Source organism: Ambystoma mexicanum, chromosome 8 (assembly GCF_040938575.1).
Source record: "Ambystoma mexicanum isolate Mex_15411 chromosome 8, UKY_AmexF1_1, whole genome shotgun sequence".
NCBI classification, from domain to species: domain Eukaryota; kingdom Metazoa; phylum Chordata; class Amphibia; order Caudata; family Ambystomatidae; genus Ambystoma; species Ambystoma mexicanum.
The window spans coordinates 585,339,511-585,355,456 of record NC_090929.1 but is presented as its reverse complement, the minus strand read 5'-3'; the positions used below and the strand labels follow the sequence as shown (position 1 = coordinate 585,355,456).

The 15,946-nt window shown below is 43.0% G+C and overlaps 1 protein-coding gene across 3 annotated transcripts in view; it reads right to left on the bottom strand.

Annotated features, from left to right (window-relative positions):
- Positions 1 to 15,946, bottom strand: part of RNF207 (ring finger protein 207) — a 1,212,833-nt gene that overhangs the window by 1,002,779 nt on the left and 194,108 nt on the right. Inside the window, exon 1 of one of the 3 annotated variants that reach the window (XM_069610288.1) lies at positions 9,537 to 9,668. The exons of the other annotated variants lie outside the window; for them this stretch is intronic. Within the exon in view, the coding sequence (XP_069466389.1) occupies positions 9,537 to 9,565 (29 nt within the window). The 5' untranslated portion in view covers positions 9,566 to 9,668. Of the gene's footprint in view, positions 1 to 9,536; positions 9,669 to 15,946 lie in introns of those variants that run through there. 3 annotated transcript variants of the gene reach the window in all.

Here is a 15,946-nt window from a genome sequence, read left to right as displayed (position 1 = left end):
GCCTCTCGGCCCTTAAGATTAATGCCTCTAAATCAGTTCTGCTCCCCATGAGATCCCTGGACCCGGTCTTGGATCCGCTGGTCAGCCTGGAAGGGATATCAATAGGGAAGGTCTCCATTAGATACCTGGGAGTCCTTCTCACCCGGGACCTGTCCAACCTCGCCCAGGCCAATTATGATCCCGTAGTATCAAGAGTCACTGCAGATTTTAGGAGGTGGGGGGCAATGATTCTGTCATGGTATGGTCGGATGACGGCGGTGAAGATGAACAAACTCCCGCGCCTGCTATACCTCTTTACTGCCCTCCCGACTAAAGTCCCCGACCAAACCTTCAGGGTCCTCCAGAACGCGGTGCGGGAGTTTATATGGCAGGGTAGGACCCCGAGAACCGCAAAGGCCGTCCTGACCTTGCCGAGGGAGGAGGGAGGATTTGGGCTGCCAGACTTTCAACTCTACTTCCGCGCGGCCCAGCTGCGCGTACTCTTGGAACATATGAAAGAGGGGATGGGCACATACTGGTCGTACCTAGAGGACATGGACGCTCACCCGCTTAAGGTTCGGGACCTCCTTTGGGCCCCAAGAAAATTCATCCCGAATAGACTCAAATTACACCCAACTTTGGGAGTCCTCTGGGCGATCTGGAAGGAAGGCCCCCAGACGGCCCACTTAACGACATGGCCGTCACCGATGTCCTCGCTCTGGGGTCACCCCCTCAAACTGGGAAGCAGGGGGTTCCGCAACGCACAGTCCTGGTCCGACTCGGGGTTGGAGTGGGCGGGGCAAGTGTTTAGGGAAGGAGAGTTTCTGCCCTATGAGGAATTGAGAGAGGCCCTGGGGCAGGGGTCCCTCACTATATTTGAATATCTCCGCTTGAAGGGAATCCTCGGCGACCAATCCTGGGTACAGAATTTGAAAAGACAGCTGACCCCCTTTGAGAAATTCTTGGATACAGCGACCACCAGGAAGGGGGCGGTCTCAGGGATGTACAGAATACTGAATACTGTTAACCTGGGGGAAAGGAGGAGATTCCGTGCTTTCTGGAGGGACTTGGCGGGGGAGGAGATCTCTGAAGACGCCTGGGCAAGGATATTTAAAATAGCCTTCCATGGGAACCTATTCGCAGCGGACATGGAACACAACCTCAAGATCCTTCAGGGGTGGCATAGAGATCCCGCAAAATTGTCAAAGATGTTTGCGGGAGTGTCCCCCGCATGCCCGAGGGGTTGCGACCAGGTCGGTACAAGAGGGCACATGTGGTGGCACTGCCCGAAAGCACAGGCGTATTGGGTGGAGGTTAGAGGCTGGATCGCGGAAGTCTCGGAGGAACTGCTCCCCCTAAACCCTCTAACAATGCTACTGGGCCTCCCCCCTGAGGACGCGGACATAGCCAGATACCCAAGAATGTGGGAAACAATGCTGAGGGCGGGAAGGGTGGCCCTGGCCCAGAAATGGAAAAGCCCGGAGACCCCCTCAAAGGAGGACTGGTTAAAAAAAGTTAAAAACATGTTCCTGATGGATAAACTCATGGCAATGATGAACAATGGTCTGGGCACATTCCAAGCCAACTGGTACGGGGTACAGCAGACATGGGAATGGGACGTTCAATGATCCACAGGGTAGAGTCATGGAAGGAACGGGCGCCCAAGCCCCGGAAGAAGGTGGACATTACACAGCCACACATGCAGTCAACGCTCAGACTCTTTCTCAAGCTCCGGATACATTGAGCTCTCTACGCGCCTCATTAAAAGAAGCAGGCGTAAAGGGGACTAAGTTTGTTTGGGGGGGTGGGTTTGCGGGGGGAGTGGATGGGGGGTCACCGGACCTGTTACAAGTATAATTTTTTATCTTTGCTGAAAAGGTTTCATGCCCGTTTGTTCTATTATGAAAATGCTAATAAAACAAAGTTTAAAAAAAACAACAAAAAAAAAAAAACAAATAAAGCAACACAATCCCAGCGTTTTATGGTTGTCCGTATGGATGACACTGTGACAGGGTACATTCAGTAGTCGCGTCTCCAGTTATGTCCGCTAGCAAATTAAGCAAAGTTCAGGGAAAGCTGCACAGAGTTCACTAATTAATTTGAAACATTCTGCTAGACATGGCTCCCCCCAGGGGAGTAACATTAGCATCTGTCAGGGGAGTTGCATTTACACCTGTGGAGACAGGGCCCCTTGTCCGGGAACCCCCGATGTATGGGCCTAGTTTGTTCACGCTATTTTCCGGACAAATACGTGATCCAAAAGGTTTCAGAATGTCCCATACTACACCTAGGTCCTGAAACTTTTGTTCAATAGAATCTGCCCTATTCTCCATCGTTGTAGTTCTCGTGCACTCAACAATGTGGTTCCTATTCACAAAAGGGCACCCCTCTGTGGTTCGTAACAAGTGCAGGCTTCTGTTATGAAGTGCTTCCCTTGGTTCTGGATGGTTCAACAGGGGCTTTGGGGCTACATACAAAAAAATTGAATTTGTTGCCAGAGGCCTGTTATAGTTGGTCAATGGATATCGTAGGTGCTGGGGCACCCTCCTACTGGGGACTTCACGCTGCAGGTATCCCTTAGGGGCAGCGTCTGATAGCTGTTGGTTGCGGGCCACCCCCTCCCCTCTATGGGCTAGCTCCTGGCTGTTTCCCTGTGTTAAGTGAAGTGTAATGGGCAAAGGGTCCTTGGTGGAGTGTGGGTGAGAGGGGGGGAGATTTGGATCTGAACCCTTGGGCTTTCCACATTCATATTTTCCCTGTGCAGCCAATGCTTCCCTCACTGCTACCCCTTTACCAAAAGTGTCAGTGAAGGACACAAGAAGTTTATTTATCTTGGAGAGTTCGGCCAGAACCAACCTACAGTTACAGCAGCACGCCCTTGTGCCCGGGTCTCCCTCCTTTGTCCGCTATGCTGTGGTAATAACCACAGGGATTGCAGTTGGCCTGGCTACACCTGTCATTGTGGAGGCGATATTAGACCATGGGTCAGATGACAGGGCTCCCCCCTTCTCTATGGGTAATTGGGCATAGTGTGGAATTGTTAGCTCATCCAACTCCGCCTTTGGTTGTGGTAGTTCCCCCCCTTCTTTTGATTTTGTACTGCGTGGGTCCTCTGCCAGTTTCAGTGTCAGTGCAAAGGTTATAAAATCTTCTGTCTGGCCAGATCCAATAGTTGGGCAGGCGACCAGTGGGGCTAGGCCTGGGGAGCTGGGAGTACGGGGGGGCTTGTTCAAGGGTTCTGTTGGTTCCGAACTGACTGATTATTTATGGAGCGTCCACAGGTCTCGGCCCTTCCGTGGGCCCAAGCAGTCCGCACCTGACTGGGCGGTTGGAATGCACAGTTGAGGCTCGGGAGCAGGAGCAGCCATTGTCAAGCCAGATAGGTTGAGGTAGCCCTCCCCGTGGCTTCCCAGGAACTGTCTGATTTTGCTAATCAGCATATGGGCATTGCCAAAGGTGTTTGAGGCGCTGGCGACATTATGGGTGTTAAAGGTACCTACAGTGCCTCTGGGGGCCAAAGCAGCTGTAATTGCTAGTTGCTTAGACCTCTTTAGAGTCTGTAATTGCACCTAAATCAGGGTCCGGGCCCAGCTTGGGCCCATAGAACATTAATGGAGTAGGTGCATGGGTGTCCCCGATTCCTTGGCCTGAGGACTGCAGCATGGCAATTATGGTAGGCATATTAGAACAAGGACATATATGATTCCTGACAAAATCTGTTCCTAATTTTCTTCATTTGAGCTATGTACAGAGCTATTTTAGATGTTAAGAGCTTGAAGATTGCCCGTTTATTTGAAAAATGTGTTACTGGCTATCCTAAATACATCAACTGTTTAGTCACTTCTAGGATACATTTCTCCAAGTGCCAATTCAGTTTTAGGCTAATGCTCAAAATTGAAAAATAGGAAACCGCAGTTTTAGACATATTTATTATGAAACCATTTGTTTGCATATAACTGAATAATAATCAGACAACACTCGAGTTGTATCAACGACAATAACATTGTCAGCGTAGGGCAACCATTTAAACCTCACCTCTCCCAGGTGACAGTGAAATGTCCTTACTGAGTCCAAGAACTCCCCTCGATTGAACAGTCAAAGTTTAAAAAGACAGGGGACTAAAACGCACCTCCATCTTAGGCCTTAATAAGTAGGGATGGGTTCTGTAAATGCTACCATACCATTCAATCTGAATTGGATTGTCGTGTTAATATGCAAAAGAGCTAGTACCTTTAAAAGACCATCGGGTATACCTCAGGCCTTCAACCCATTCCACAACACTGCACCAATGACCAGATGGAATGCCCCCAATAGGTTAATACTAGCGAATTACACAGGCAGGGAACCCTTAGGCCAGGCCTGCCTCTGTAAAAGATTAATAAGCAATCCATTGAAGGAGGTATAATGACAGCGTTGAAAACCAATTTGAAATTCTGATAATATATGTGATTCCTTGGCCCAATGTTCTAAGGGCTGAAGAACAAGCGAAACATTTTACTACTGACATCTAACTCTAACTCTGAGGGTCTGATCTTGTAAATTGGCACGATGTGACAGGAGTGCCAAGAAGAAAGGACAGTGAAAGAACAGAATATCTTTTTAAACAACATATTACAGATCTGGCAGCAAGTATATGTGTCATCTTTTAGTGTTAAATTTGATAGCCCATCTGGGCCGGCAGCCCAAGAGTTTAGATTTTTGAAAAGGTCTATAATATCGTTGGTGGAGCATAAACCACACTAAAATATTTTCCCATCGCAGAGGGTGGTATCAGGTTCCATTGGAGATAGGTTTAATTAACATATGACTGTTTTAATGTTTTCTAAATGAAGGAAGAGTTTTCACTTAACACTGCAACCAACGTTTGTTTGCTGTTTCTAGCGACCAAAGTTGACTTGTAGTAAATTTGCCAGTTCTTACAACGTTTTTTCAAGGCTTTCTTTCTTGGCAAGAGATCGTCCTGATTTATATATCTTTAGACATTGCTCTTAAACTCTGTAACACCTCTCTTTGTTATCCTTTACCAAAACATCAACCCCAAAATAATTTTTTACACCTACAAACAAAAATAGGCCATTGTTGTTGAACTCCGGTAACAAGGTATGGGGAAATGAATCTAAATATGGAAAGCACTTTTGATGTAACGGAGGCAGAATAATACTTCTCTGAAATGCAAGCGAAATCCTAAAATGAATATTAGGGCAGCACACAATATAATATTTATGTATTCTGCTAAATAGCAAATAATTGGTGGAGTATTTGAATGAAAATGGAACTACATCTTTCAATCGAAAACACAGTTTGAAAGCATTAAGCTCGTACACCTTTCGGTAGCATTGTATATTTTACTGTGCTTATTTTCAACAGCAATATGTTCTGTCTTTGATGCCCTCATCAGAAACGTACAATTTTCCAGCTAATAGTGTTTAATTTAATTGGACAAAAATGCTAATTCTTCCAGTAGATTTTTTTTAATCAGGATTTGATGAAAAATGGCTTCAAATAAATTACTTCAGTAAGCATGACATTGGTAAAAAATAAGTGCCCTCAGCGAAAACTCAAAATGTGTATAAAACCTTGAATAAAAACCTGCTCCTAGCAAAAGTTCTGAACATGCCTATTGTCAATAATATGGACTTATTTCTTTCATCTTGAAAAAAATAAAGATATATGCATTCATATATATGTATGTGATTTTTGGCATGTCACTCTCCCAACTATAAAACTGTTTTTGTCAGCTGTATATTTATTAATCAATAATCCACGTGCTTCATGGCTTTTGGAAACTGTAACAGTCCATGAACCAAGCTAGGGTCTTGGGATTATAAGTATTATTAGTACCCAGCGAGGGTCAATCAGATTGTAACAATCAATCTGATTGGCCCTCGCCGGGGCTTTACCCCAGCACGAATCCCTCTCCTAACGTTCCTTTCCTTTGTCCCCGGCAGAGGGGGGTGTGGCAGTCCCTCAGCCAATGAGGTGGCTCGGAACAGGGTAATCCCCGCTCCAAGCCACCACACGCTGGAGGCTGCCATCTTCCCCCACTGGGGATTCAGGTGTTTTCCCTTCCCCTCCCCTCCCAATCCAAACAATCCCTTCACCGCCCTCCCAACCCCACTTAACTTCTTTTTGGTCCATTTCGGGAGCGGACGTGCTGGAAACACTTCTATCCCCAACGCGTCCACTCCCGATCTGCGACAGGTCATCATGGAAAGGAAGAAGGGACTACACTTAGTCCCTTCTTCCTTTCCATGGCGGCCATTTTCTTTGTTTACATTTTTCCTATTTTTTGAATGGCCGCCATGGAGAGGGAGAAGGAACTAGTTGTAGCCCCTTCTCCCTTTTCATGGTGGCCATTTTATTTGGACTCCGTTTTCCCTTCCCCGACGGCAATTTTGTTTTAACCTTTTTTTCTTCTGTTCGGAAACGCTGTAGTGTTTTGGAACAGAAAACCAATGCTCTCAGTACCCAGGTCTTGCGGTCCGGGTTACTAATAGCAATAAGCCCCTTGCCGCTCGGGCATTACTGAGTCAGGTAAAGCCCCGGGGCCTTCGTTAAAGCCCTCTCTTCGCTCGGCCCTGTCACTATGGTAATGCCCCTGCGGCTCGGGGCTTATTGCTTAAGTACCCTTAAGCTCATTGCTTAAGTACCCTTGCTTAAGTACCCCATCATAACAATTGGATTACTAGGGCGATATGAGTAGGGGCTAGCAAGTACAGCTAAGTGTGCATTTGTAGAAGGTTGGGGGGTGGAATGTAGTGGAGGCCTGTGGGTATGCCAGAGAGGGGGCGAAGGGGGAGGCGAGAGTGCCGGTGGCACACTGAGGTGATCTGGGGACTCAGTTTGCTGGCTATTATCAGTTGGTAAAAATGTGTTCCAAGCCCTTTTATGGGAAACTGCGCTCAGACAAGGAACTCACCAAATGCAAGTACTATTTCAATACAAGTTTGCGAGACAAAATATTGGCATTTTTCAGTTATTTTTTTTATCATTATTATTAGTATTGTTAATGACAAATAATAATAATAATGCCACATGTTATAAAGACTTAATTGCGGCTTCCTCTCGCTTATAGGCATTGCAATAACAGCTGTTGTTTTTACCATAAACATTTTATTGATTTCTAGACTAAACTACATCTTGGAAAGATGGAGGTACGAGTGGGTTCTCGTGAGATTGGGATTTTCATGACTACAGGAACGCGCCAAGCTTTCTATCATTGTCGTTTGAATTTTGTTAGATATTAAAGAACAAAAGATGTTACATTTTCAGAGTCCTATTTCACATCTCAATATAAAATAGCAAAAGGGAAGATACAAAGAAATTGGAGGCAGGCTGAGACAACAAGGATTTGTTTGCGGCCATAGTGCTATAATTAAAATCATAGCTCTTTAATGATAAAATATTATGACACATTATGCAATACAGATTAAAAGTAATACTGCAAAATACGAGTTAGTGTAAAAATGTAATTTTTGGTCAAGCAGAATACTGTATATTATTTCTACAATTACACCGTTTTTTATAGATTTACAATTTGAAACAACTGTCGTACAAAACGCTATTATTCCACTATTTTAAGGAAGATGGGTCCTTACTACCCTGTTATTCGTAAAGTCCTTAAATAGACTGATATGATACATATCTCACAGCCTTTCTGGCAGCGTCTTAATATTTTCCCTAAAATATTTTATAAAATTGTTCAAAATTAATTCTGCGAAAATCAAGCGTGCACTACCTTGGCCACCAGCGTGTTGTTCATGCTGTGTTCATTATCCGAAAGCAGCACTGACAGCATTTTTTCCAATGCAATAATTAGACAAGCATATGGGGAGGATAATACTGCACAATTAGATTATATAAAAATAATAAAATCCATCCAAATTTTAAAATCACCATGTGAAGAAAGAAAATGTAAATGGAGAAAAATAGAAAAAGAACAACTTATTGGGATACAATTCCCACTTTTTTACGGTGGTCTGCGTAAGAAGTGGCAACGAGTGTGCAACACGTTATGGGAAAGACCTTGGAATCATCTGCCATGTAATGTGTTGGGAATTATTTTTTCATAGACCATTGTTATTATTAATTTTGTAACAAATTTTGAAATCAACCAGATGACAAATCTGGGGTAATGAGACAGCAAGCCAATCAAAATCCAAAGCAAGGAGAATAAGATACATAATGGGCCTGATTTACGAAAGCCTTTTTCAATGGGATACCCCCATTTAAAAAAGCTTTGAAACTCAGGCCCTATGAGTCTTCTAAACCCGGTGCACAGTCCTGGAATAACAGCATCGACAATTGTCAGGGGTCAGGACTCCAAACACATTAAACGAATAACATGCAGAATCATTTTCAAAGAGCACCTGAACATCTATGCTAAGTAAAATAGTGTTATCTATGATAAGTGCATGTATTTCAGGGTGTTATTTTGCCTCATTCGTAAAACAAACTCCATTCATCTCTGATCACCATGCCCTCATGCAATTATTTGTTTTATTACACTCCAGTACAGAGGTATTTAAAAAAAATCACGATTTAACTGCTTAATCTTTATTACAGGACTGTTTAAATGGAAATTGTTCCAGAGTTTTGACTCTTAGATTGTTACTTTTACCTGTGCTTATAGATGTGGTCATCATATTTTGTGTACCCGTTCACAATGTGTTTGTCATATCAATAAAATAAATGGCAAATACTAAAGCCCCCTCCCCGCTCTAGTAAAAAGATTATTGGTGGACCCCACCCAAAAGGCAGTGTGCTTATATTTTCTATCAAAACTAGTCACCGACCTCGCCCCTCTCGATCATCATCCGGACCCCTCCAGCAGGCCACCCCAGAGTATGAAGGCCAAAATGAAAAATGGATTCTATAAAAGTACTCCCCCATCACCACCTCCCCACCCCCCTAAAAACTACACACAACATTCCAAAAATAACTTGAGCTGGTATTCTTAGGTAACGGAAAGCTAACAAAGGCAGGGAGTCATAGAACCGGGGGCTTTAAGGGAGCAAAGCAGAGAATTATGCAACAGGAGGTCCAAAACCCCAAGCAAGCGCCATAAAATAAAGGGTCAGTTCTAGAAGGTCTATCGTTGGTGGCTTTTGTGTAAAGAGAAGTGGAATTGCTTACTTTCACTTTCGATCGCCTTGAGCACTTCTAGACCAGTCCCTGCACAATTACTTGTTGAATTACTAGATGACAGCGAGACAATAAATGCCATGTCCTGCGCGAAATCAAACATTCACGCATGGTAACACAACTAGCAAAACACATACATTGCAATCTCACTATGCCACCACAGAAAAACACACACACGATGCTCGGCCTTGCCATACGGGCCATTATCTGTTTAAAAAAATAAAAAAATTCTAACAGCTGATCAACTCAAACCACCAGTCTTGTAAATGATTTGTAAGCCACTCCAAGTTTCCCCCACACAATGTTGCTTTAAAAATCTTAATTAACACATTTGTGTTAGTGCTTACTGCGCATATGTTACATAAGCGAAAAATAGAAATAAAGATACAATGTGAGAACGAATAAACCCTTACGTCAGTGCATCCATGCCTTTTAAGAGCATCTTGTAAAGGTGAATCGCAGCCACGACGTCGATGCTCTCAGTTAAAGACGAACCCGGAAGGAGGGTCACAGTGCCGGAGTGACGCAGCTCTAAAATCTCTGCGGTTCGCCTTTAGGAGCAGGCTCTTCAGACAGAAGAAACAGACGCGCTTCGCTCACGAGAGGACAGAGCCAGCGTACAATGACAGAGCTGACTCGCGCAAGGGTCACCTGGGGGGGGGGGGTTGGGTTTCATAGTCATGTCAGCAACCCATTTGCAGGGTTGGAATCTAATAATGATTCTGGCGCCCTTTCTGCAGCTGGTCACGCTACATCACTAGCCATCCAAATAAAACAGTAATACCGTGCTTTTATTATTCCAAACGTGGACTGTTCAATATGCATCTCATTGTGTTACAGTGTTAGCTGCGCCACTATCAAACCCACTGCACATGTCGAGGTTATTCTTAGCTTGGCATTGTATCTGTGGGGTAGAGACATTCGGCCAGATTGACACACATGTTTTAACTTGGGGAAGTCCAATTGAAAACATTTTTGTAAATCAGGCCATTATGTAACAATTGTAGTAATTTTATGCAACCCTTTTAGATCAAGGGGATATATATTTTAAATTCAGTAAAACAACTTTGTTAATGGGACGTTATGGTTAAGTTGTGCTACTAAAAACCTATCAAATTCAGTAAAAAAAACTTTGTTAAAGGGATGTTATGGTTCAAAGTAAAACCGAAAAACCCTTGAAATTTGCCAGTTATGGTGAGCTAAGCAACCATAACTCGCGCCACCGTGCACTGCTAAGACTAACACCCAGGACACCAAAGATGACATCACAAATGTCATTGATGACATCACTGATGACATCACATGTTTGACTCCCCCTTTTTTCCTTTACTGACATATCTAGACCACATGGTTTTGTTCAGTAACAGTCAAGGGCTAAAAAGTGAAAAGGTACTATATTTGTAGACTTATCCTTTAAGTATGTTCTTACAGTAATTCCCTTAGGGTCAAGTCACATCATATGAAACATATACATAGCGGAAGACACAGGCTTGAAAGAGAGCAATCCTTTCTGCGCATGAAGATAATCATTAGGTTTATCAGCATTTTCTCATAGTTTTTTCTTTATTACTGTACTTTCCCTATATATACTCATATTTGTATACATTGTACTCACACTCCTTTCCTTAGGGTCCAGTCACATCATGTGATACACATACATAGGGTAAGTAGCAGCTTTGAAAAAGAGCAATCATTTCTCGGCATAAAGATAATCAGGTTATGAACTCTTTCTGCTAGTACTTCTGCTTTTTTGCTTACTTCACTTTCCCTGTGTATACTCATATTTGTATGTGTTGTTGTCTCTTTGTGTTTTGTCTGTAATGATGCAATTATGTATTAAGTGGGTTTTATTAGCTACTTATTACATGTTTCATAGTACACAAAACTCTAATAAGAAAGCAGTTATCATTTCACTATTCAACATGGCAAGATTATGAATATTGCACCTTCATCATGTATACTGCACACACTGCCTAAGTTTCTGCATGAGTAGCTTAGTATACTGGATAGAACTTCATAATAGAATGCTATTTATATCAATGCATTGCTTAATGTACTAAGTAGCTCATGATATTTATTCCAATGATCCTTGACTCTTTTTGGTCAACATTATAAGAATCCCTTGTTCAGAGTTTTCATGAAAAGTAAATGCACATGTGATGTCATCAGTGATGTCATCAAGACATTTGTGATGTCATCTTTGATGTCCTGGGTGTTAGTCTTAGCAGTGCACAGTGGCGCAAGTTATGGTTGTTTAGCTTACCATAACTGGCGAATTTCAAAGGTTTTTCGGTTTTACTTTGAACCATAACGTCCCTTTAACAAACTTTTTGTACTGAATTTGATAGGTTTTTAGTAGTGCAATTTAACCATAACGTCCCTTTAACAAAGTTTTTTTACTGAATTTCATAGGTTTTTAGAAGTGCAACTTAGCCATAATATCCCTGACTTTATATATATATATGTAACATAAAACATACTGAACCCCCAGCTAGAGATTTTGATGTCCGCGGACTGTGTGGACGCGGACAACAGCAACACTACCCAAAAATTCAGGGGTATCTTAAATTGTTATATCATGCCATATGAACACTGCACAAGTTGAAAAACCAACACACAAACACATTATATGTAGTAATAAATAAGAAGTGGAGCCTATATATATAACACGTCAACCATCCATTTAAATACCATATATACTAAAATGGAATATACCAAAACAAGAAAGATATGCTTCTAACATAATTAGCTCACAGAAACTGCACAACTAGGAGCAACAACAGTGAGAAGACAACCTACCACAATCTAGTAAGTAAACTTCTTTTTTCTTATATATTTCTAAAATGTCTATATTAGATACAATAAAAGTAATACATATTTTCTTTTCCTCACAGAAATGTTAAATACTTTACAATGGCTTGAGGGGAATTTCCCACATGGTGAAATGTCTGAAGATAGTGAAACTAATGGAAGACACTTCTCTATTTAACCAAATTAATAAGCATTAATTTATGTGCACTTAATATATATATATATATATATTTTTGTTTTTTAACCGACCATACAAACATTGAAAACAATACACAACAAGATACTTTAGAACAAACTCTCCAGCGCATGGAAGAGAAAATGAACAAGCTCATGACAAATTTCCACCTTTTGAAAGATTTTGTGGAGGACCATATAAAAGAAAAAATTAGATACCATTGTGCAACATGTACCTGTCCCCCCTCTCCTTATCCCAGTCAATTATCCCCAAACCCTCCCCACATAGAAAAACGTTTTGATGAGACTTCCATCCCTTCATCTTCTCCTGTCCATCCTCTTGAAAACCTCAATTCCCCTGTGTTTGTGTCAGTTTCTGCTTCCCCTTCGCTATCATAAATTGTACATATATATAATATAATGAAAAATAAATGTTATGTGTGTGTTAATTTAGTCCTTTGTGCTTTTTTTAAAAGAAGTCAGTTTTGGTGTTCGCGAACAACACGGGTGTCCGGAATGTTTGTAAATAAAAAAATAGGGGTGTCCTGAGAACACTACGCCTGTCCGTATTGTTCGCAGGCAAGTCGAAACTGTTCTAAGAACTCATGCAGTGTCCTGAAATGGTTGTAAGTAAACGAAATGGGGGTGTCAAGAGGACACTATACCTGTCCGTACTGTTCGTAGGCAGGTTGAAACTATTCCAAGAACAAATCAAGTGTCCTGTGATGTTCGTAAATAAAGAAAATGGGGGTGTCCTGAGGACTCTATGACTGTCCACATTGTTCGTAGGCAAGTTGAAACTGTTCTAAGAGCAACTGCCTGTCCGTAACTGTTAGTTTCACTTGTGTCGCACTTTTAATTAGTTTCAGGACTCGAACACTGTCCGTAGACTATCTACGCACATGCGCACCACACCCATAAGTCCTACGAACACTGTGCCTGCCGTAGCTGTCCGGCACACTTGTGGCACACTTTTCATTAGTTTGAGGACCCGTACACTGTCCGTAGAACACCAACACGCATGCAAAAAACAGTTCCCGTGCATTTGGTGTCCTGCGGACACCCGTTCCCTTCACGGACATGTTTGCAACGCCATCATGTGACCGCGCCCACGCTAAGCGTGTGTTCTGATTGCGGACACTGTTCGTGTCCCAGAACAATTTAAAAGTACCTTTTCAGGCAATCTACAATATTTAATAATACTCCATCACCATAGTTCATGTCCCAGACAATGATCCTGACTTTCTACATACTTTTTGGGAGTTTTTGAGCCTTTTTTTGGTGTTTGATCTGTCTGCGGACAGCGCCGGTGTCCGCGAAGCGCACACCAGCACCCCTATAAAAGGCCACACCCCAGAGCTCAACCTCATGGTGTTTCTGGCTACCTGACAGAACACTGTACTTGGCTGCCAATCTTCCTGATTTTTCAGAAACCTGATGGCAATCATGGATCCTCTGCTTCCACCTGGTGCTAGATCTGCCTCAGCACCACCCCCGCCCCCTCCACCACCACCACCTCCTCAAGGGCCTGAAGAGGGGAACAGGAGTGAGGATGTAGAGGAGGATGAAGAGGATGAGGTAGTGGAAGTCCCTACAACCAGCACTCAGCGTGACTCTTGGGTGTGGTGGTTATTTACCATTCATGGTAACGTACCCAAGACGCCTGTGGATAAAGTCACCTGCAAAGAGTGCAAAATGGTGCTCCGTCGTGGGAGGCTTGGTTCATACAGCTTTGGTACAACAACTATGAAGCGACACCTAAGGTCGTTCCACGGTGGGGCCATTCGCAAGGTTGTACCCTGTGAAGAGCGTATTAGGTTGACTTCCTCTACTACATCCTCCGTTTATGATCCTGTCATCACAAGGAACACTCCTGTGGGAGAGCGTATCCCTCCAGCTGCCTCACATGCCATTCGCAATGCTGATGACCCTTACCTTTCGAGGGTCACAGTTGTGTGTATGTACTGTGACACAGTTCTCTGCAGGGGAGAGAGACTTCGTAGTGCTTTTGAGACTACGGTCTCAGAGCACAAGAAGACCTGCCCACTACCTAAGTAAGGCCCACCCTACATCTTCCTCTCTCAACCCGCCCTTTATTATCCCCGTGGTTGGTGTCCCCCCTTACCCTCCTCTCCTCTCCTAGTGTGTCATGTGTAAAAAACCAAAAAGAAAAAAGGCTCTTTTCAGAGCCGCCTTTAACAGTTTAACAGTTTCAAAATAGAAGTGGCAAATAAATGGAGCAGGGCCCTGTGTATTTTTTAGAAGTCCGCGGACAGTTCGCGGACATCTAAAATTTTGTGGTGCTGCCCTATCATAACCATTGCACTTTTCTCTGGGAGGAAGTGGTGCCTCTGAAAAGAGCCTTTTGGTGGTGTTTGTTTGTGTTTGAAAAACTTGAAATGGTCAACAACTACTGCAAAATGGATGGCTCTAATTCCAAAAAAGGTTGCAATGCATTTTGTACATTTCTCAGAAAAATCTGATTGCCAGCATAAGTAAGATGTTTATGTTTATGCTTATGTTTATGTTTATTATTTGATAATGCGCACAAAACCCAGGGGTAGCCGGGCGCAGCAGGTACAAGGTTACTTAGGCTTATGTTACATACAGAGGATAAGAAGCATATCAATACAGTGCATACATGTCAATACAAGCAGTTGAAAATGAAAAACTAACATGTTACAGTATTGAAGGTGTATACAAAAAGGTGAAAGGGTAAAAGCAGAATAGTCACAGACTGGTTTCAGGAGTATCATGGCCGTAGGTACCGCGCAGATTAGTTGTCGTTGGACCAGAGCCAGTTTTTTACATTACATCGGAAGTTGGTGTATGGTAGGTTAGCCCTTAATGCAGTAGGCAATGCGTTCCACGCCTGGGCAGCTCTGACAGGGAAGCTAGCTCCGCCCGCTTTGGATCGTCTAAATCTAGGGGTTTCAAGCAGGAAGTGGACTCCATCTCTGCGAAAAATGTAAGTGCTATGAAACATAATATTTTCATTGTGAAAAGAGGATATGCCAACATCTCTTAGAAAGGCACAAACAGCCTTATTGACATTGCGCCTCGCTTTCTCCATTTGTGGACCAAATGAAGAAGAACGTAGCCACATTTGTCTCTGCGCAATCTGAGAAAAAATTACTTGAGAATTTGGAAACATGTCCATGACCTTTCCAAGTCCTTCTTTCATTGCAAATTGCAAAGAAATTCCAGACACATCTCCTAAACTATTCCCTCCACAATGAATTATCATTATGTCTGGATGATGCTCTGTCTCCAAAGTAGCACAGAGAGGTACCAAGTCCAGCCACTTCATTCTACGCACTCCTTGCCAGTGTACTTCCACATGTGAGAATCCAAGATCTTCACCTACTCCACAGCTTTCTGCATGCACCTTCAACCAATGTATCCACGAATCTCCCAAAATGCAGACAATCTGTTTTCTGAAACACACAGACATAGCTATCTGTTCTTCTCTCCGGAAAAAGACTTTCTGACAAACTCTCTCCTGACACAACACACCCACTAAACTTTACTGAGCAATCCCTTGCTCTACTCATTCCCATTTGCATACCTCCCCACCCCAAAATCCCCGTATGTAACACGCGATGTCCGCAGACTAATGCCATGTCCGCAGACATATCGTAACATCAGCCCTTCTACCATTTCCACTTCACTCTCTGTGCTATTCCCTGATTGGATACAGCTAAGCAGTCACACAACCATCCACCAATCAGATCCAAGACCTCTACATCTAACTCCATCCTCATAGATCAGCACTTCAAATGTACTGTTAATTACTCTGAGTACAAGTGTCATATCTTTGGAAAGCACCTACTACAAT